The 23,221-nt window shown below is 39.2% G+C and overlaps 1 protein-coding gene across 2 annotated transcripts; it reads right to left on the bottom strand.

Moving 5' to 3' along the window:
* Positions 1 to 515: 515 nt before the first annotated feature.
* LOC111868474 (putative ammonium transporter 1) lies at positions 516 to 22,891 on the bottom strand. 2 transcript variants are annotated; one of them, XM_023859137.2, is made up of 10 exons: positions 22,695 to 22,890; positions 20,507 to 20,622; positions 19,888 to 19,977; positions 17,892 to 18,119; positions 15,787 to 15,995; positions 13,627 to 13,860; positions 8,097 to 8,208; positions 6,096 to 6,214; positions 4,077 to 4,203; positions 516 to 2,219 (listed from the first exon to the last, which is right to left on the bottom strand). In XM_023859137.2, exons 1-10 carry the CDS (start codon positions 22,709 to 22,711, stop codon positions 2,131 to 2,133), a joined length of 1,341 nt encoding a protein of 446 aa, XP_023714905.1. In that variant the 5' UTR covers positions 22,712 to 22,890; the 3' UTR covers positions 516 to 2,130. The 2 variants fall into 2 exon arrangements, with proteins under 2 accessions (XP_023714905.1, XP_033608955.1); XM_033753064.1 differs by lacking the exon at positions 6,096 to 6,214 and having other exon boundaries at positions 2,134 to 2,219; positions 22,695 to 22,891.
* Between the last annotated feature and the right edge of the window lie 330 nt (positions 22,892 to 23,221).

Genomic DNA, 23,221 nt, shown 5'->3' with positions numbered 1-23,221 from the left:
GTACCAACCTAACAGTACAGAAGCCATCTGACAACCCATTGTTCATAATTTGTCACTGTGACTGTAAAATGTGAGTGATCACATTCTCTTTGATTATAATACCACACAAAGTTATTTTTTCTTGTAAATAGATATGTTTATACATGTGAGTTATGCTGCAGTTTGATGGCTGTTACGTGTACTGTACAGTGTGAAGCAGAGTGGATATCGTTCCAGAGAAAACCCATTGTTTTTACTAGTTTTTCTAACTGAACTGGCTAGGAACTACTAGGCTGCACATTATTGAGTTCTGAACAACATACATTAAAAGACTGATGTAAGATGAAGGTGAGGTAGAGTTGTCTCTGTGATTAATTAAGTACCACACCATGAAAACTTACGGGGAATGGCCTCAGAGCTGGTCTAGATTCTGTGGACAAGAGAAAAATCTCTTACCCATGCTGGGAATCCAACCCATATTCCTCAGTCATCCATCCTGTAACCCATCANTAGAGTTGTCTCTGTGATTAATTAAGTACCACACCATGAAAACTTATGGGGAATGGCCTCAGAGCTGGTCTAGATTCTGTGGAGAAGAGAAAAATTTCTTACCCGTGCTGGGAATCCAACACATATTCCTCAGTCATCCATCCTGTTGCCCATCACTCTACTGAGCTGCAGAACTCTAAATTCATACATCCTTAATTCCCACATTGTTCATATTGACATGTGTGAATGTGTCTTGGCAGAGGGCAGGGTTTAACTGACAGAAGGGGTCTGATAGAGTAAATACTACAAAGTAGGCATTTATATTGGCTTTGAGGGTCTTGCGGCAGTGACTGTGAAGAGTACTATCCTAAGGGACATGGTGCCATATAGTCTGGTAGAATTTAACATACCTGTTTGTTTTGGAGGAACATGGTGAACTTCTGCCAGACTACATCACATCACATCCCAGAAGAAGGTACTTTTCCTTGTCATTTACAAGTAATTCTTGCTGGAATCATATGAATGACACAATCATGTCCCTCGTTTCAGTTATTCATAAAAGGGGTTGTTGCAGTTTATTTCTCATAACATTTGTAATACAGGTAGATTCTTTTCTAGAGGCATAATATTTTTAAGGAAACACAAGTCTTTGGAGCTATGAAACATTTGCTTTTGTCTTCATTTTGTGTCATATTTCATGTGAATTTTTAAATTAAGAGACTAAAAATAAAATTTGCATCTTCCTGGATAAATGCATTCAAGCCTTGTTTCTAAAAAGAAAATATGCTTACATAACATCTAATGTAATTTACTTTTCAGAGCAACAAAATAACATTTAGTGATAGAACTTTGTGCATATAATATTCTTTGTGAAAACTCAAAGTCTTACTCATACTGTGAAGTATTTTGTTTATTGTGATTTGTGGTATTGTTTAGGCTCTACTTTAAAATTACTTGTTTTGTGTTTATGTAATCTGAGGGTTGTTCAGATGAAACCTATTTCTGGCACTGCTAGCAAATACTGTTGGTTGATAGGTTTCATTTGAGCAACCCTCATCGTACACTGTAGTGTTGTATTGTCCTTGTGGGAGAAACTCAGAAAGCAGCAATTTATTTTTAATTTAATTTGATTCTGATTGTATGATAGGTCCTTAAATATGTAGATGTGTTCTTTGTGTATATGTATTTTTGGAGTGTATCTGAGACTGATCCAGTTTTCCTCTGTTGTGAGATGCAGTGACTACACACGGACAATCTTTTGGAGCAACTTGCTTATTAGCTGTAACATTGAGTAATTCAAAAGTTATATTGCAGATGATTTGTGGCCTTATTAGTATTGTGTTGTTGGCATTACAGTGTGGTGCTTGTATATATTAAAGAGATTCATGTAAGGCTGGTGTTCCATACCAAATACTCATTATTTTCATAATAATTTTGAACGTGTAAGAACACGATACTTGTTCTTATAAATAATTGTAATTGTGAATGTTATGTCTTAAGTAACTGATGGAGAATGGCAGTAGAGTAATTGATGATAATTATTAACATGTTTATTCAGTTTTCTATTTTGCAATGGAATTGATGTATCATATAATTTTGTAATTTGCTTGTAATCATATTGCTTGACATATAAATAATAGCACTGAAGAAACTAGTATGAGTTTACACAGAATTCCCTTGGACTGACACAACCATTGTTTGCCATCCCTTTACTGGATATCCAGGCTCATTGTGGAGAGAGATATCCAAACCTGTGGTAAATCAAACATGTTAGTATGTTTCATATTACTTTTGTGCACTCAACACATGGGATAAATGTGTGAAACTCAGAAGTTGGTGAATAAAATAAACACTTCATGCCTGTAGTGACTAAATCTACTTTTGTTGGTGTAAGGAAGAGTAGAATTATGAGAGCTTTTTGTATTTCTAGGGTTGAAGGGTAAACCAAGCAAGAAACCAGCGAGATGTAGGCAGCAAACTGCTTGCTGTATTACTCCAAAATGTGTGTCATCTTCTAAATTATGTCATTAGAATTCAGAGGACCCTACTCTTCATGGTCACTTCTGTGAGAACCTCAGATCCATCTAGTCCCATGTGATTTTCATACCTGTTGGTTCATAAATCATGGAGAAGTCAGAGATGACTTTGTTTTTTCTAGAGTATTTGCTAGAATTCGTTATGCATTAAATTTGGGGGTGAGAAAACTCTTATTACTATGTCCTAGAAATATATTATAGTGTACTGTAATATTTTGTGTGAAATTTCTTTATTATTCCTTTACCACTGTTTCACAACCACCACATACAAAACAACACTTCTTCCAAATACAAGGAACACAAACAAGGAGAAAATGGAGTCCCATACCTACAAGCCAACAAAACATACTACATGAATACAAGACCAGGGTGATCTTCAAAGAAACACATCGATAGAGGAGACATATTTACATGCAGCTACTACTACATCCAGACAGAACATAAGAATACTTTAATATAGGTTTACTTTTAATGATTTAACATATTAATAAGGCAAGCAGTAGCGTAGTTGGTTGAGTCACTATGCTACAAACCGGAAGTTCACAGGTTCAAGTCATTGGAGTTTTTTCAATTGACTTAATCCTTCCAGCCGCACTATGGCCCTGGGGTCAACGCAGCCCCTAACAGAAATGAGTGCCAGGAATATATTTGGAATGTTCTTGGGGGTAAAGGGCGGCCGGTGCATAGGGCTGACAACCTTGCTGCCATCTATGAACCGATTGTCTAGAAAATGTGGGAACCTCAACATCTCACAACCCAATGGGCCTCCACGGCCTGTTACAGGGATACCATTACTTTTACTTAACATATTAACAATTGGTCCTTTTATTTTGAAATGTTCTTTATTTAGTCTTAAATGTGAACATGCCTTTTTGTATAATGGCATATTCCAATATGTAAACACTGGAAAATGTAGGAATACTAGCATGCGAATGCAGTTGAGTGTAAGAAGTAAACATGATGATGGCTTAGTGAGCTGAAACATGTTGTAAGAATCGATGTATGTGTGGTGTGTCCATACTTCCTTCTCTGGTGATGAAATAATGAAGGAAGAAGAAACTCACAGTATCCTGTTTATCACTCTTTGCAAATCAATGAATACATAAATGGTGCAGTTTTTGAAGCTGTTAAAGGTAACGCATTACCTTTTACCTCAGTGCTGGAATGTTCTGCCATAATGACATGCAGCATACTTTATATGTGTGTTCTAAAAGGAGTGTTACCATTCTTAATAGGAATGAGTACAGTGGGCTGGAATTTTAAGAAGGCAAAAAATGCTATCCCTGCATCTGTTTAGGAAAACTAAGGAAAACCAGGCTCAAGCAGTGAATGCAATAGAAGCATAAATGTAAAAGTAGTTCCTCAGAGTAGATCACAGCTACTTCTCCATTCCTTAAAATGCATCATTCATAATTTTCATATCCCACAAGTTTCACAGCAAAAAGTTATGACACAATAGTACATTGTCAGATATTGTAAAATCAGTTTGTTGTGTCCGCTTCTGTTTATATAGAAATGAACATAAAACGGAATGTGTCGGCTTATAAAGCCATGTAATTAGCAGTATCTTACCTTGTTGTTCATCTTTAGCACTGACCCTCAGCTTCCCAGTGCATTTCAGAATTCCAAACGTAATGCAAGATGTAACAGATGCCCAGGAGAAGATGATGGTTGCCCCAGCCATCCGATAGGCCAATAGCTGGAGAAAAAGATTTGAGTTTTGTATTATAGTTTTATGTATTTCATTTGTATGTTCCATTTTTTAATTAACTTCTACAAGTTTATAGTGAGGAAGTGAAGCAGAGAAACCAAAGTTCACCTGGATATTCTAAAAGTAAATATATATAGTTGTACTGTACAGTCATTTTAAAGTCTTAAAGTGAAGACAAAAGACATTAACTAGTTGCTACTTGGTTTATCAGTCAGGTGTAAAGGTACACAGTCATTGAAAAAAATTGTACATACAATTATAGTTTTTGTTCTGATGTATCAGGAAGTTTAGCTTCTATAGCAATTTCATGCTTTGGGTGTTTAGATTAAACATGAAATTAAACCTTTTGATTGGTTGAAGCAAATTAAATGTGCATCACTTCAAACTGATAGTTTGAATTTCCTGAAGCAGACTTCCTCTTTTGATGAAGATATGTACTTTTCACACACATAGTGAGGTAAATTGTAACATTTCCATAGTTTTGGAATCAGGGATTATTCATGTTTTAGTGAAGACAGTGTGACACTCCCAAAGTAAATATGTGATGTGTAATAGTGCTAAGTTGCATGATTGGAAGTTTCTTTTTCTTGAGAAAGTAACATCAGACACATTTTTCTAGATTTTTGCAACTGTATGTCTGTTCACAAACAACACTGAACATGAGACTAACAACTCTTCCTGAGTGGGAAGGCACACTTCAGCACAAAAATTTGTGAAGCATTGAGTTAAGGTTTCTTAATTTCTGGTTGTGAAAATGTAGACAGTTATGTGGCAGCCTTGTAGTCCAGCTGATGCCACCTTCATTGCTTTGGAGGAATAGTTACATTCAGAATGTGATCAGTAAAATGAATGATTACAGCAATTAAGGTTGAAAATCATCAGTGCCATTGGAGCTGCATTCTCTGCAACATTACAGTCTTACAAATGGTGATTAAAGTGATTTGAAAATGAAGATCAGATTGAGAGGTTCCTGTCATGTCAGAAGAAAAAACAGCACAGGTTTTTATCGTTATTTTGTGAAGTTTAAATTTTTAAGAAGTCAGTATACTTCCCGGAGTAACCCTCTGTAATGTCAGTGTCATATAAAGAATGTAAGGCTTTTGCTGACTTGTGAGATGAGTGGGCCCAGAATAATAATTTAGTTACATTCTGTCCTAGACTTGAATCATCATTAGTATTTAAATTCAACATCATTCAGTAGAAAACTTGTGGTGTTTGGAGTTTGTGTAAATTTTTGAAGGTAGAACATAACAGTAAGACCTCACTAATTGGGAGTGAACCCTTGTCCAAATCAGTGAAAGTTCAAATTAGAGAAGTGATAGTGAAATATGCTGAGGAAAGTTGTAAATGAATTTCACGTGTCTTTTTAGGCAATACAACTTTATTTTTTAACTAAGATTCCATATAATAAAATTAATTTACTTATGATAAAATGTAAAATTGTGTGTTTTTACATCAGTCTTAAAAACATTTCAGGTAGCCTACGTACTTAGTATTATTGAGACTGTGTTTAAAAATTAACTTATTTTGGTTTGTGTTCCTCTTTTGTACTGTTCTTTTACTATATCTGGCTAATCTTGTTGATGTGATCCTCAAGGTCAAATGCACAAAGAAAAAACAGTTGCCTGAATTACCACAAATTTCAAATTAGTGAGGTTTCACTGTACATAACATTTGTGAGAAACAAGTTTGAATCTAACAGAGTGTATGATTATAGTTTTCATTTTCAAACTTCTGGGCAGCAGAAATTATAATAACGAAGCTGCGAGAGAATGATGGGAAATACATAGTTGTTTAAATTTTCATACAGCTACATAACTTAATTTTTCAAGAATGCCCTTGTGTATTTATAGATGTAGAACACAGGAAGCTGTTCTTACCATCAGGGATTTTCTGGTGATGCCAAATACAAGTCCACTGTTTGAAAAGATTGACGCTGAGATAAGACCCCAAACTCCTCCTCCTAAGTGAATAGCTACTGTATCCAGTGGATCATCAACTGTAAATAGGATGGTACCATTATAACTAATGTGTTACACATAGCTTGCATATTGTGTCAAAAGAGATGTCATTCACTTTTAGGGTTCTAAAGGACTCCCATTATTGTGCTGATCTGTCTGTTATTCGATTCGTTACACTTGGAACACGATGCAATTAGAGGCCCTGCCCTCAGTAATACCAAATATTAGTCATCTGAACTTGTAGAATGGGAACAGTGCTATCAACATTATGACATAATTTGCGGTATTATCCTGTCATTCACTTGGAGGGACTGAAGAGATCCATGAAATATCTTAGGATACCTGGTCTTGGTGCAGAAATAAGAACCTGTCAGCTCCCAGATGTGACATACGATCTAAAAGAAGCTGTCAGAAGAGTAGTAGTTGCATTACATGTGTGGTTCAGTTTAACTGTAAAATTTACCAAGTCATTTGTCACAGAGACAAATGATTACGGGCATCAGCATTCACGTGTAACCAAATATACTACAAATTAAGGCATTAAATATGCAGCTTGTAACTAAAAAATGCAGATAAATTTTTGGCACAAGTTTCACATAGCAAAATAAAAAAAAAATCTATCAACATGTGTCCAAAAATATTTAATTTGTGAGTTATAGCTGAAAAAGTACATTTATAATCAGTGCTCAAAATGTCCTACACACCTCAATGTGTCTCATCATGGACCTTCATATCCATTCAAAGATGCTGGGGTAGTTTCAGACAATCCGACGTTCATTATTATTATTATTATTTTACTGCAATTGGGTGTTCACTCGGCGGCAGTAGAACTTACACTGATAGAGACAAGGAAAGTCTATAACATAGGGGAACAATACAAAACAAAATACTACAATACAAAGCAAAATACAATACAGTGAACAAGGTACACACAGTGCAAATCAAAACATATAAAGTTATAAAAGGACACGTGCTTGTGTTCGTTTCACTGCACTTGAACAAGGACACTTCACATTACTTCACTTGTTTCATTCAACGCCACCTAAGGCCGCTGTACTTGTGACAGCTTTCCTAACCCTTTTTCTAAAAGTGTTTAGTTTACAGGGGAAAGACGCTAGTATGCCTGCAGGTAAACTGTTCCAATCCTTTATGGTCCTATTTACAAAGGAATATTTGCCAACATATGTTCTTTGTTTCCTGCCTCTGACTTTCCAAATATGATCGTCCCTACTCAGGTAGCATGGTTTAAGCAGGCTATCCCCTATCGCTCTCCGAGTCTGTCTTCTGGTGTATGCCTTGTAGAGGGCGCAGAAACAGAAGTGCTAACCTGCCATTCTCTATATGGGTCCCTCAAGTATCAGTCTCACTAATGACGTATAGGCTAGATGTTTCGTGTTACTATTGCCCTGTTTCAGTATACACATTCTTAAATGAAGAGCCTTCTGTGCAATGGTGAAGTGCCCCTTTGTTGTCAACAGGAGCTTCTTATACAAGGGCTTTAGGCATTCCCACAGGTAAAACTCCAGAGGATAAGTGTCATTGAGAACATTTCGCACAACATGGCTAAAATATGCTGGAGCACCTTCATGCATGTACCACATTCATGTTCTGACCGCCAACGATACATTTTCCAGTAGCTTTGGCAGATCATGTAATTGGAAATCTTGGTGAAGGTTGCCTGTAAGCTGATGTGGCAAAATTTAGACATACTAAACAATTACCAACAGCCCACACATTAATGCTGAACTGCTGCTCATGTTTACACCTTATTCTTTCAGCTATAACACAAATTAAATTTTAGAAGAAACACATTATTGTGGACTTTTTTTCTTTTTGGTATATGGAACTTATGCCCATAGTTTGCCTGCACCTTTCATTTACTCTCTGTATTATGTGTAATGAATATGTTATTGAACTTACTTTTGCACCACAAAACAGCATAATGGATTATCATGTAGATTGGTCCAGCAATTATTCCAGAAACAAAACTCTCCCACATGTTCATTTCATTGACACCTGCACACACTGAGACCTGGAAAGTGTAAGAAAAGGGATCATCAAACATTTCCACTTCCCTCAGCCATAGGATGAGGCACAGTCTCATTGTGTGAAGTCTGAATCTGCTTTTGAGCATATTTTTAGAGTTTTATGTTTTGAGGACGATATGAATTGTGGACTGGCTAGTACAGGAGATAAAGAAATATATGCCTTATTTTGATCATTTAAATTATCTTCACCACAGCCTTTATTCAAAATATATCTGAAATGTGTGTTAATGTAGGAAAAGAATGCCTCATGGAATGGGTATACCCAGGGGCAGATTACGGCATAGATGAAGTAGGCCTTGGGCCCCACATGAGGAGGGCATGCAGCTTGTCTCATGAGAGAGGGTGGAGGGCCCCTAAGGCAACTAAAATAATGTGTTATACATTCCCTGTCTTCATTGGTTCTAATAAATAGAGCTTCTAACATACACCCCACCACATTTTGCATTGCCCTGATCAATGGTCTACAACCCCACAGACTCTTGAACTGTCTCTGGCCGTAGCAATGGAGAATAGCAATATTTATTCACTGAATGTCGCATATGATCAATTACTCATAGCTCAAGATCATAATATTGAATATATGACCAGAACATAAAGATGAAAATGATGAATTGGAACTTATGATCAATGTGGGAAAAAACAAAATACTAAGTATTGGTGAAGAGTTAACACCTGTTGATTTAGAAAATGGGAAGGAGATACAGATATGCCAAGAATACATGTACGAACTGAATCCGATACATTGGAATAAACATACAACAAAATGTAAAAAAATTAATATGTCACAATATGTCACAGTATGTTAAGCTTTGAGTGGAGGACTTGACATGTGGATGAGAGGTGTGACAGACACAAACAGAAGAGGTGAATAAACTGCTGGCTACTGAAATCGATTTTCTGAGGATATCAGCAGGTAGATCTGAGTTGGACATAGTTTGGAACATAAAAATGAGAGAAATATAATGGCTAGGCCAAATATAATCGGGGAAGAGATACAAGTATGTTGATATGGTCATGTCCAATGAAGAACAGATTAAAGTTTGCTGAAAACAATAATGATGTGGGTACCTGTGGCAAAAATGAAAATAAGGAAAAGCAAGAATAAGTTGGTATGAAGGAATGAAGACAGTAGTGAAGACTAGACATCTGCAAGTTGGACAATGGGTGGTGGATTGGAATTAGCATCATTTGGGCACCAGAATACAATGACAGTCATTGTGAACCAATACACACATGCATGTATGCATGCATTTTCTTTATCCTGTTACCATCAAACCATTTACTCTTAAATGTCCTAGACCACTGTGTTGGCTACAAGAGGGACATTTATTGTACTGTCTTTTTCTATGCTAACAGTTAAGTTTTTTCCTGGCATTTATTCATATGGAGTTTTATGATTATCTGGAGTGATGACAGTGGTTGTCTTGATTACACAAATATTGTGTTGGGCATTGTCCATTGTAGAGTGTACATGTAATACACAAAGTTTTTTTGGAAACTTGATCAATTTCCATCATCCGGTTAGTCTGTTAAAAAGGGAAAGCCTTGATCATTGGATCATTGAGCTAGAGTGTTAAACTTTTATACATGGTACTCCTGAGAAGTTTTATATAAATGCTAAATATACATTTAACATGCCCAGGATAATCCAGTTACAGCTGAGTTGCTGTTAGTGGAAACATGTTACCATACACAGGCTAAGAAGGTTTTTTAGTGTGAAAAATAATTTTAAATAGAAAAAAAGGCCTAGGCAATGCTCTTCCGGCCCTCTGTAGCACATTCTTAGAAACATTTTATTTCAGTATAGCAGTCTTTCCGTGAACGCACACCATGACTTTCTTGCAACGACCTCTGTGAATGTGATGCATGTCATGGTGTAATTACTTGCCTATAGATGGCTGCAATGCGGTCTATTTTTAATCAACCAATCATTGGCGAGATATTTAAATTTTGGTTGCTGGTACCCGGTGATAATTCGTTCTTCGGAGAAATTATGCATTTTTTTGGTGTGAAAGAGTGTGTACTTACTGTGTAATAAGGTTTGCATCTATTTGTGGACGTAAGGTAAGGAAATGTGATTGTTATGTTAAACATATGAAGATAATATTGAGGAATATTTGTAGCTTAATAATGAAAAATGGATGGAAAGGAAATCTGACCATAAATACATAAAAGGATAATGTTCAGTAATATGAGTAATTGTCAGTGGATAATGAGAAGCAGACAATTAATGAACCATGTTATTTGTTGAGATTAAACCCAAATGTGTAGAAAGTCTGCTGTACCAGAGTATTTTCTAGTAAAAATTAGCAGTTGAAAAATGTCAGGTTTCCAAAGATTCTGGTGTGTATGCTTCGATAGTCATGCATGTATTAGTACCATTACGTTGGAAGTTCATGCTATTTAGAAATTACATATCAGCATTCATTCAAATTGTCTTGTGTACTACAAGTGCACCAGAAAAAAGGTAACTGTTATAAATATTATGTATAATATTGCATACATACATGTTATGCCCATTAACATGTTTTCTTTTTTTTCAGAAAATCGAAGTTTTTTCTTTAAGTCTATGCATATTTGGTAACTAACATCCAATCATTTTTCTGCTTTATATGATAATATAAAATATGACATCTGGAGAGTTTGAATGTGTTTGTAGAGTATGGTTTGATATTTATAAAAATTATGTTTTTTTAAGCACAATAAACCACTGTAGGTCATGGTGCAAGGGCCGAGAAGGCCCACCCCTTATACATTCATTCATTCATTCATTCATGTTTTTTTTTGTTTTGTTTTTTTTTTTTTGTGCAAGGCTCATTTGCAGGCGGAGAGAATGAAAACTCGAAACTTTATCTAGTAATATACCATATTGTTTACTCATTTAATCATCGTATAGGATTTTTGTGCTCCTTTTTTCTTCTGGGGGAGTGGGAGGGGGGATGGTAAGTGCCAGCAGCCCACTGCTTCAGAGTGCATGATGACAGATTATAATGATAATGAATGCAAAAAATATTTAATAGCTTATGGAATTTATGACTTGCTTGTGTTATTCAAGAGATGTAAAACACTATATTGTACCACTCAAGTACCCCCTTCAAAAAAAAATTGTGACTTGAAGTACAATGAATTTGATTTGTTTCATTCTGGTCTGTCACACTAACAATTACAAAGACAAAAACAACACCATCCAGTGTGACTATTTAAGCTTTATCACTTGAAAACTCATCACCCTTACATGTTTCGATCCCTATGGATCATCCTCAGAGGGCATCAATACTTTTTCCAGAAACGACTATTACAATAGGTGTTAAATTATATACGTACACATATAATGTTTGAAATACACAATGTACACAATGTTCAACTTTTCACAGTCACAGCAGCCTTCCTGGTATTAAAATATTTAAAGTTTTTTAAAAACTTTGTTGTTTAAGATTAAAATTTATAAACCATGCAGGTTCGTGTCAGTTCTCCTATTGTCTTTCTTGGAGGTGGCTGATCTTGTGCCGCCTGTCTATCTTGAGAAATGAGATTCTTGGTATTGCCCGGGTTTGTTCGTGGCTTGTTGTGTGGCTTGAACAGTGTAAACAACACAGCAAGCCATGAACAAACACAGACAATACCAAGAATCTCCTTTCTCAAGATAGACAGGTGGCACAAGATCAGCCACCTCCAAGAAAGACAATAGGAGAACTGACACGAACCTGCATGGTTTATAAATTTTAATCTTAAACAACAAAGTTTTTAAAAACTTTAAAAATTTTGATACCAGGAAGGCTGCTGTGACTGTGAAAAGTTGAACATTGTGTACATTGTGTATTTCAGACATTATATGTGTACGTATATAATTTAACACCTATTGTAATAGTCGTTTCTGGAAAAAGTATTGATGCCCTCTGAGGATGATCCCTAGGGATCGAAACATGTAAGGGTGGTGCGTTTTCAAGTGATAAAGCTTAAATAGTCACACTGGATGGTGTTGTTTTTGTCTTTAAAGTACAATATTTATAATGAACGTTTATGTGTAACTCAGTTTTGCCAGTCTGAAATTTTCACAGTTCTTATTAATATTTTTAAGCTGAAGATTTGAGGTTTTCATGGCAGTAAAGATCCATATTGTGGTATTCTAAGTTGTGACATTCATTAGTTTGGTAGATGTGTACTGTTTTCAAGGAACATACTACCTCCATTTTCTACTCTGGAGAAGAAAGCAGTATGTTCCACCAGATTTTGGTATTCATGTACCAGACTAAATGGTGTCATATTCCAGGTAAAGGTAAAGTTGTCCCTCTGCTTAATAAATTAAGGCGCATGGGGGAGTGGAGGCATATTTTCATCATTCTTGACCTTGGAACTAGATGGAGGTGAGCTTGATGCTCTGGCCTCTTTATCCCCCAGAAGGCGCCCCTGGTAAACCAGATAGGAAGGAAGGGTGGGCCCCAGAACTTGTCTGGACTCTGTGGACTAGAGAATAATTTCATGGCCCTGGCCATCCAGCCCATAGACCACAATACGTGAAATGATTTTGAAAGGAGGCAGGAAGTAGTACCAATTTGAATTTAACCTTCTTACAGACTTCTGCTGTTGTTTACACTACAAGGTTTCATAATTCCCAACAGAGAACACTGTTTTTGTATGTAATGCATGTTATGTTCATAAAGTTAAAGTTGTCCCTGTGCTTAACTAATTAAGCACTAGGCCATGAAGGTGCATGGGGGAGTGGATGTGTAGATCCACATTTTCTTGACCTTGGCACTAGCTGGAGATGAATGGTCAGCTTCAAGTCCTGACCGCATTAACCTCGGGAAATGCACCCCGGTACCCATCGGATAGGAGGTCGGGTGAACCCCAGAGCCAGTTTGGATGACGTGGAGAATAGAAATTCTTGACTCCGCCAGGACTTAAACCCTGACCCCTCGGACGTCCAGCCTGTAGCCAGTCGCTATACTTACTGCACCACCCTGACTGCATGTCATGTTCATAGACGGCAGTAATGTGAAATGTGGTGCTACATCATTAGTTTATAATGAATAGCACTGACTGGCATTGACTTACCCCTTTGCAAACCTGGATCCCTGGTTCAGTACATCGTCACTGGGACCTCGAGATATAAGCATAATCAGACACATATATTTTCATTTTGTGTAGTGCTACGATGATCACGTACATGGTGTGCCATAACATGTGAGTAGATGAATGAAATACGAGAATTATCGTTAATTATTAGTTTGTCGGAGAACATATTTCAGCCTTACTGCTAATCTCTTAGAAACGGTTATCTCAGTGAGGCTTGTTCAAACCCTGTGTCAAGGAGCCATTTACAGTACAAAGAAAGTGACACCATTGAAGTCATGACATTATTCAGTAACCGCAGGCTTATATCGAATTCTGGCATTTCTTACCATACCGATGAAGGCGCCATTTAATGTGCACATGAAGCTCCAGCTGGGGGTCCCGCCCAGCCCCAGTCTGCCCACTAGCATCACTGTAATGCTCCCTCCTGAGCCTCCCATCACTGTGTTGCTTATCACACGGGCGATAAGTTCACTGTCCCTAGGATTCGTCATGGTTCCCAGAGTTCCACCATTAAATGCCAGGAACCCTGCTATGAGGATCATGCCCCCTAGACCTGTCAACTGCAAAGAAAATATAAAAATAAACTGTCCTAAATCAACAACGAAACCCTAAAGGGAGAGAAAATGTTCAAATATTAATGCATTTCTGCAGCCCCAATTTGCCTTATATTATAAGTAATGGTAGAGATTTGGATTGGTATGTTATAGAGTCAAATTTATTGTGGGGGCTTGTTTATGTGGACATACTTTGTGAGAGTCCTTTTTCAGATAGTTCTATGTAACATTTTGACACATTTGGATAACTGTGTTCATATGTTTATAAAGATATATTGATTCATTGTATAGTTAAATAGAACTATTGATCTTCATAAGAGTGCCATCCAATATAACGTGTATGAGTTAGTTTATTTTACTGCCTTTACATGTTTCAGCCCATATATATCATCTTCAGAAGGAATACATTTGAAGGAAGTGCTTTAAAATTATGATAACTTACAGTTTTATCTGATATAAATGATGTCAAAGTTATTTGTTGCTGTGTCTTCTTGCTTGTTGTTCTGTTATTTTTATTGTAGTGTATGCATATGTCATGTTAGGTTTACCATGTCGAAAAGTGATTAGCACAAAGGAGAGCCCCGTACTCACATTCACGTAACTAAGCAGGAAAACCTTATGCCACCTCTTTCATGTCTTCGATCGATGTGAAAACCGCCCGTTACATATTGCAGAACGGCTTGAAATTCCGACCCTTCAGAACCTTGACCAAGGCATACTCCATCCCCAGAACAAGTGCCGGCACCAGCAAGACACTGAAGTGTGATTCACCAGGATGAACACACATGTTACAGGCACGTCCCCTCAGTAAAGAAGAAAAGGCCTGTAGGCTACTCGGGATGAGCAGCATTAAGGAGGGAGAGATGTGGCATATTTGCCCGAAGCAAATAATGGGGAGTCAGAGAAAACACCATTGCTAGGCGACGGCTGTGTTGAGTTCTGGAGCTGCAGCTGATAGGTGCCAGTAGTAAAGAAGAGTGCCTGGAGGTAGATGAACGTCTGCATTTGAAGCCGTCACCAAACAACGTGACTGAGAACACTAGTTCTCTGTGTGATAGTGATGTGTAAAGTGTAGTCACGAGCTGTGTAAATGTGCTGTAAATCCACTCATCTGTCCAAAACCTGTCTATAGTCGCTCCATCACGTGGCAGTATATTTCCATAGTATTATTGTTTATATTTTTTAAATGTGCAATTTTTTCCCATTCTTTGATTTCAAATTCCAAGTAAATGCAGACCAAAGGAACCCGTGCTATTCAGCGACATGTCTCGTGTAGTAACATGGGAACTGTTGAGGTGAATATGACGTCATACTAATGTGCTCCTGCAAATCAACGGTTCGTTTGTTAGACTGCCTTTGTTAAAGACGCGTATCAAAATATCCGTTAAATAAAAACTTTTCGTTATATCTCACTTATAATTTGGGTGTGAATTGCTAGGTTATTTTCGTCCCGTATTGCCCATTTTTCTTAATGGTTTACTTCTGTTGCCGGTACCGCTAGAAACCCAGACTAGAATTACCTTAATATAGTCATTTTGGAGGAAGAGAACAGGTGCAATTCTCTCCACTACTTCATTAATTCATCGGTTATCATTATTAAGAGTAATTTTTTGAGGCTTTATCCCAACGAGTCTTGGTCTGTGTCGTTTTCATCTGAAAGGGAGAAATGTTGGTTGGTGTTTGGTGCTGAATAAAGCGACCCGACGCCCCATGTTTCACGTCAGATGTGATGGCCATACCTTCTGACCGAAATAATATTGAACAGTCCCTCGCCACATAAACGAACATATTTAGAAAAGCCACCTTGAGCTAATACGTCATGGTGGATAGAATTAACTTTGTATATACCAAATGCTTCATGGAACTCCGCTTAACGAATGACCCGCAAAGACCTGGTTCCATCAGGACCAGACATACAGTTGTAACGCTCACCGGCACAGAATGTCCTGGCATCATCTGAGAGTCCTCCATCTTGCTGCTGAAGCGTCCCAGCCGAGGGCCGAGGAATGCAGCTCCAAACAAAGAACATGTTCCTCCCAGGAGGTGTACTGGACCACAGCCAGAGAAATCTCGGTAGCCCATTTGGTTGAGCCAGCCTTCTTGTGCCCACACCCAGCGACTTACCACGGGATACACAAACCCTGGAAAAGCGCGTCACCTTGTCGAAATGCTCTTCCTTGTGCTTAATTACATCACATGTAAATCTGTCGCCTACAGCTATAGACAGAACTGGCACAAGCACACATGCTCCCACATTTAAAACAGTCCAACTTTTAACGATTTTAGGCGTTAATGGTGATTGATTAATTATTGTTGTCAATTATGTTCTACCTCTATCTTCAGAGTCGACTTTGGAGATTGAGGGAGCATGTACCGTTGAAATGTCAGCGACATCACCCACATCCTCACTGTGTAACAACCCAAGAACGGACTTCATATCAGTTCAACTTTCTCAGAACTACGTCATAATAGGAAGTTCCCAGACATTGTGACAAATTTTTAAAAGATTTGTATAGGCCTCCATTGTTCTAGATATGGTATGAAACAAAGTTAAGCAGAAATTAATCTTAATTAAGCCGCTTTGTTCACTTGTTTCGTCCGATCCTCTATGACTGTACCGTTGATATTTAACAGTGTAATTTGTGTATCGTATGTGAATATTATTTATGCATGTATGCACGTACTGGATGATTCACGTATCTCTGACCTTTGAGATTATGTAGACCTAAATATGCTAATTGGCCGGTCACGGTAGCCGAGCGGTCTAAGGCATGCACTGTCTTCGCTCGCTCGGAAGCCGGGATCGTGGGTTCGAATCCCACTCAGGGCATGGATGTCTGTGTGCGTTTTTCTCTGTTTGTCTACAGGTAGAGACCTTGAGACGAGCTGACCACCCGGCCAAGGAGTCCTACCGTATGTGTAAGATCTAGAAAAACCGAAGTGAACCGAGAAGTTCATGGAGGTAGGCCTAGGCCCACTGGGGCTGTAGTGCCAAGAAAAAAAATGCTAATTAGCGTACGGTACACACGAACATACTTAACACACTTTTCTTTATTGCTAGTGGGGTGGGACTAAGTTCCTTGTACTGCGGCCACTTCTGGCCTATTGTACCAGCCCCAGATGATAGGTGAGGGTGATTGTGGAGCAACTGGTGGAATGAAGATTGGCAGGGGAAACCGAAGTACTCGGAGAAAACCTGCCCCAGAGCCACTTTGTCCACCACAGATCCCACTTGACCAGACCCGGGATCGAACCTGCTTAACAGACTTACTTATAAAAGGTAAGATAATGTTGTCCCTGTGCTTAACTAATTAAGTACTATGCCATGAAGGCGTATGGGAAGTGGATGTATAGATCCACATTTTGTTCACCTCCGCACTGGTTGGAGGTGAGTGGTCAGCGTCACGCCCCGACCGAGCTTGCTTATGCAGATACGAGTATGTATGATCTGTGCAGAAATTTATGTAGGGCCTAGAATTATGTGTAGTGGAGTTTAACACAATACTGCGCAAGAATATCCGTTGCCGACTTAACTGGTACACTGATAACCTGGAGCCGGGATAGCTCAGTCGGTATAGTGAATAGAGATTGGGCTGGACGAGAGAGAAACTGGTGTTCAGATGCCGGTAGTTGAAAGAGATTTTTCCCCTCTCCACAGCAGTGTTCAGACTGCTCCTGGGCCTACACAGCCTCCTTTCCAATGGGTACAGAGTTCTTTCCCGGAGGATAAAGCGGCCGGGGCGTGAAGCTGAATGCTTAGTATTTGTGGAGTCATAGGTCTGCCTCCATTCCTCCTCACGTCTTCATAACATGGTTCTTCATTAATCACAAGAACAAATTTACCTACACCTCGTTGAGGTATAAATGAATTCGTACTGAGCACACTTCCGTAACACCAAAAATACAAAATTTTATGCCATAAATTATGCGTTTTATATAGGCGAAACAAGTTTCTGAGGTGGAAAGTACGCGACCCATCCATAATGTCTACATTCCATGCGCTTCTCGTAAAGAGCACAAAACATGTTGCATGTCACCTGATATAACTGCGCTGTAAGTGATGTAAGCCACGAAGTTGCATCTCTCGGCAACTGCGCCGGATACGAGGGTAGCTGCAGTAGCGGCAAAGACGAACTGGAAGAACCAGTGTGCCATCTTCTGTCCCTGCACACCGATACCGGCCCAGTACGTATATCCCACGAACGGGTTCCCATCTCCATATGCCAGCGCGTAGCCCGCCAGCCAGTAGCAGAGAGCACTTATAACTGAAAACAGATTAGGAACTAAAAGATTTTCTGTAACGATTTTTACTCCGTTTGGTGTTGTTAGGGCGAGGGTGCACCAAGGAAACTGGCAACCACAATTTCCGAGAACTGTTAGCAGCCTAAGTTGAACACATGTTACTGAATGGAGCAGCGCAAATTGAGGAAACGGCAACGAGTTTTCTCAATTTGCGCTGCTCAATTCAGTAACATGTGTTCAACTCAGGCTGATAACAGTTCTCGGAAATTGCGGTTGCGTTGCGGTTGCCAGTTTCCTCGGTGTTTCCTCGCCCTCACGGTCAAAGAATTACGTTGATTAACTCAGCGTTTTGGTGTTCTTCGTGTTGTTTTTTATTTTACCCAAATAGTGCATGAAACGTAGATGGGTGCCTGTAAGAAGATGGCAAGCTGGAAATCTGCTTCCTCTCGGGTTATTTTAAAGGAAGAGAGAAGCAAATATACCAAATAGTTGCCAAAATTAATACTATTTTTAAAATGTGACGCCTTCCTGTTTTTTTTTTTTTGGTGTAAAGACTCCCAACAGTTGTTTCGGAGTAGAGATATCCATACTTCTAGCTACATGTTCATCAGTTCTCAGCAAACGGATGATTCGTGCTGTGGCCATATTACTGTAAACTATTCACAATACTGAGCTAAAGGAACATTGAAGATTTCTTAGAGAACTATCGCCACTCGAAATTTCTAATCCCATCTTTGCTTTTACGCTTACATCGAAAGTTTCCGTAGCGGCCATGCTGGTACTGTTGGTGGCAGATAATTACAAACAGCGGTACCAATATGTCGACAGCAGGAATTTCTTACATATGCATATAAGCAAAATCTTTTGTAATTAATCTGAAAGTTACGAACATGCATGGCTCTCACACTGTATTCGTTCAAACACAGTCGGACGGTGCAAAAGGAAAATAGACTCGGGGTCACTGGGTTTTCTGTATTTTGTCCGTTGGCGGGTAGTCTGAAGAACACAACGTTTCGGAAACTGAATCTCTTTCCGTCCTCAGGTGAAAGAGTGGGAGACATTTCCTCTGTTGGGTCCGCTACAAATAAAGGAAAAAAGTAAAGCTATCCCTATAACAGACCGTTGAGGCCCATAGTGTTGTGTGACGTCGAACCTCTCACATTTTCTAGACAATCGGCTCACAGATAGCGGTGAGGTTGTCAGCGTTACGCCCCGGCCGCCCTTCACCCCCAGGAAGGTTCCTGGTACTCATTTATGTTAAAATTGGAGTTGATCCCAGGGCCATAGTGCGGCTAGAAGGATTATGTCAATTGAAAATTCCAATGACCTTGTCGAGAATCGAAACTGCGACCTTCCAGCTTGTATCATAGTGCCTATGCCAGGGTCCAATAGAAATAGCTAACATCAGTGACTGAACCCCAAAGAGTACTTGCCTCCCACCCTTTCCCCTAAGGAAGGAAATAAACTAATTTTCCAAAACGCTGTGTTCTTAAGATTACCGGACGATGGACAAGTTCAAGAACCCAGTTACCCTAAATGTTATACACGTAAACCGTCGCCAGAACCTTCTGAAGAACAGATTATTGAATTTCGGTTAGGCGTTTAGAATGTTTCCGAAATTTAAAAAGTGCAGTCACCTTTACTGTTCTGTTTCCTTTTGAACTGTTTTATCTGAGAAGACCAAGCGGAGAAACAACAGACATCCCTCGTTCATGCCTGGCCCTCTCGTTGCTGATTCTTGTCATCATTTGACACCCAAGGGCATAATAAAATATCCATGTTAATACTCACAGATATCCATGAAGTTCTTCATGATTATATTTGTAGTGTTCTTAGAACGCACGGCTCCTGCTTCTAGGCACGCGAATCCACACTGCATTACTGTAAATTAAATAATTCAATTCTAATTTATGTACGCGCTAACTTAACAGTCCAAATGCCAATTACAAAGTTAGCACGAGTAAAGGAAAGCGAGATGCAAGAACAAGTCAACTTATGTATTCGAATAATAATAATTCATTCAGAGGCGAAAATAAGGCGTCTCTAGAGAAGCCGCGCTGATCGTAGCCCCTTAAGCCTCGTAGTTCATCTTTTCCAATTGTGGGCTAATAATCCCGTAGTTCAGCCTGTAATGAATAAAACTGGAGAACCGTGAAACTCACGTATGGAGGATTCCAAAACAGAATCAAATTAAGTAGGTCCTATCGTTTTATTAATTCTATGGTTGTATTTCATGAAATGTGCCCAGGGGCTGAAATTTTCTGACATTTTAATATAAGGTGCCAATAATTTAAAATTAGTCCAAAACAAAGAATAATAGATCAATGAAAGTAGACCTGGTCACAATGATTGTAGACGTTTATTAAAATTTTTAATGTTTTTGGGAAGATATTAATATCGCGGTACTTACAGCAAACAATGATTGCATTTGTCAGGATGAAGACATCGTCAATATTCTTTTTCAGTTCTGCAAGCTCTTCGCCACCATCACTTGGCATTGTCGGTGTAGCCATCTCTTCGTCTCGACTGAAATTAATTTTGTCATTCAGTCATTGTGTGAAATGTAAAGTACATGGTGCTTTATTACAAGTCAGAAAATTTAATTACTGCAGACTGGACGACCGGGTATCTATTTCACATTAAGATGTATCTTTTCCAGCATTACTCTTCGCTGAAAGCCTCAGGGATCCAACCGGACTCCTGTCTTCAGTACACGTAGCTTCCTCGTCGCGTCTCACACAATAATTGTGCCACATCAGAAAGACATTCGGATGAGTGCTACAGGTCCAACATACAAATTATAGAGTTTTAAAGGAGGAACATAAACTGAGGGTGTTTGAGAACAGGGTGCTGAGGAGAATATTTGGACCGAAGAGAGATGAAGTTACGGGAGGTTGGAGAAAACTGCATAATGGGGAGCTTAGTTAGTTAGTTAGTTAGTTATTGGAGAGGGTGGGTTTCCCCATGCACTTAGACCTGTATTGGTCCATTGTGCTTCCCTCTATGATTTCTACCAGTCTTTATATCCTACCGGTACTGGTGCTTACCATCAGTCCCGCCCAGCCAGCGAGACCGGCTCTACTAGCTGAGAGGTATCTATAATGCTTCCCCCATCTATCTGAGGTATTAGAGACTGCTGTTGGGCGGGAAACGTCCGTAATTTGGCTCAGTGACCTCCTTTGGAGATATGAGGTTCTTTTACGTGCCGTAAAGCTACGACACGGGACCCACGGCTTAAAGTTCCTCCCGGAGGACTTGTTCCCTGAATTTTTCCGCCCTTAAAAATTCGACGACCTCCGCCGGGTGTTTGAACCCGCGTACTACGAGTCATGATGTGGGAACGTTACCTCTAGACTACGGAGGCCGCTTAATGGGGAGCTTAGTAACTTGTACTCCTCTCCAAGTATAATTAGAATGATCAAGTCAAGGAGGATGAAATAGGCAAGGTATAAGCACGAATGGGAAGAGGAGGAATGCATGTAGTATATCTGTGGGAAAGCCAGGAGGAAGGAGACCTCTAGGCACACAAAGACGTAGGTGGGTGGACAGTATTATAAAAGGATCTCAGAGAGGTAGGATGGGATGGCATGGATTGGATTGAACTAGCTTAGGATAGGGACCAGTGGAGGGCTCTTCTGAACACGTTAATGAACCTTCGGGTACCATAAAATGCTGGGAAATTCCTGGGTAGCTACACAATTGGCGGCCTCTCAAGAAGGTTTCAGATCCATTAATGAATGATTTAATTAAAAATGGAAAATCTGTTATCAGACATATTCACAAGATATTTCATCTTTATTTGCATGTATCCATGGAGTTTAATCGTTCTTGAGAAGGTAATAGCCGCTTGGTCAACAGGTTTCCCGCTTCGTGCGTAACCCGAGAGACCATTATCGTGTCCACACGTTCACAGGAGTCTACCACTTGCACCCTTCCTGAGCTTACAATTGCCAAAGCCGTTCCAAATAACTAATCTGAACTAAACTAATCTAACTGAAACTAATTTCGTGGCGTTGCTATCTTTTTACGACGAATGGTTGTTAGGTATCTGCCAGCCCCAAACTGGAGGACCATCTCTTCTCGACTGATCGCGATGTTTATTCAATATATTCGCGTCTGCTTTCCATTTCTATAGTCCAGCTCTTCCATCCGCAACCTGAAAATGCGTCACGCCATTGTGACAAGAGATTCAACTGGTTTATCCTTGGGATCTTGTCAAAAGTTCACTCTCCTTCCACCTCACTCAGTTTACATGATATGTGAAGCACACAACCGTATGTGATGTAACTCCGTATACTCCGATAGAAGTTAACCGAAATTTCTTAAGATCATACTGCCTCCATCTTCATGTTCGAAGAGTAAACCGCGTAAACAAGCAGCAAGCACAATGCTTGTTGTTGGTTTGCATCTTCCGTTTCTTCTTCGACCCTGAGGAGGGTGGCAGTACGTTTGTGTGAAACTTCAGTTAACTTCTACAGGAGTGCTGGGATGTGACATCAGAGAAGACGTTTCGTAGTCACTGTCTGGATATCTCGCAGACCTCACATGTGCTTTGTATTTAGGTAGGACTTTGTGAGACAGTCCCTGTCTGCACCTACCTGTAAATCACACACATGCGCAACCAAAATCCGCCCTATTTGTTACAGTGTCACAGAAAAGCATTCAGGACTCTGCTGTTCCCAACTCAGTACTAACTCGGCAAGATATTCGCGTGTGGCTGCAGCTGATTGCATCTGCAACTGGAGCCAGCATCTTCCACTTCCACGATTTTAAGTGGCGCATTCACGCGGAATTGTGCAAAGAAGAAATGTTGTCCTTTCAGTGGGCATGTGAGGCTGGGTTCAGTCCATATATTAGATGAAAAAGTGGACAAGATGCAGCCCATATAACAATATATGCAGAATTCTATTTAATGGGAAGGAAACATGACTAATAACTAAGTTGTTGGTAACGGAACGCGATCTGACTCGTGGGTTTATGGGATATAACACAAATCTCGTTGTCCCGTTCTAAGAAATCTGCCTCTAATATATATGTGTGAATGACTCACATTCTTTGAGATAGTTACAAAGAAAATGTTACTAAGCAACCTGGTTAAAGTGGTAATAATTGATTTATGCTGGGC

This window comes from Cryptotermes secundus, unplaced genomic scaffold (genome assembly GCF_002891405.2).
Source record: "Cryptotermes secundus unplaced genomic scaffold, Csec_1.0 scaffold169, whole genome shotgun sequence".
NCBI classification, from domain to species: Eukaryota; Metazoa; Arthropoda; class Insecta; order Blattodea; family Kalotermitidae; genus Cryptotermes; species Cryptotermes secundus.
The sequence above is the reverse complement of the archived record's forward strand: the minus strand, read 5'-3'. Positions and strand labels throughout refer to the sequence as shown.

Bases quoted from the DNA above. Each gene is read 5' to 3' on its own strand.
- LOC111868474 (XM_023859137.2), bottom strand. The intron at 8,209-13,626 runs GTAAGAAATGCC...TACACTTTCCAG, and splicing joins ATGGCGCCTTCATCGGTATG to GTCTCAGTGTGTGCAGGTGT. The intron at 2,220-4,076 runs GTAAGATACTGC...GATTTACCACAG, and splicing joins TGCTAAAGATGAACAACAAG to GTTTGGATATCTCTCTCCAC.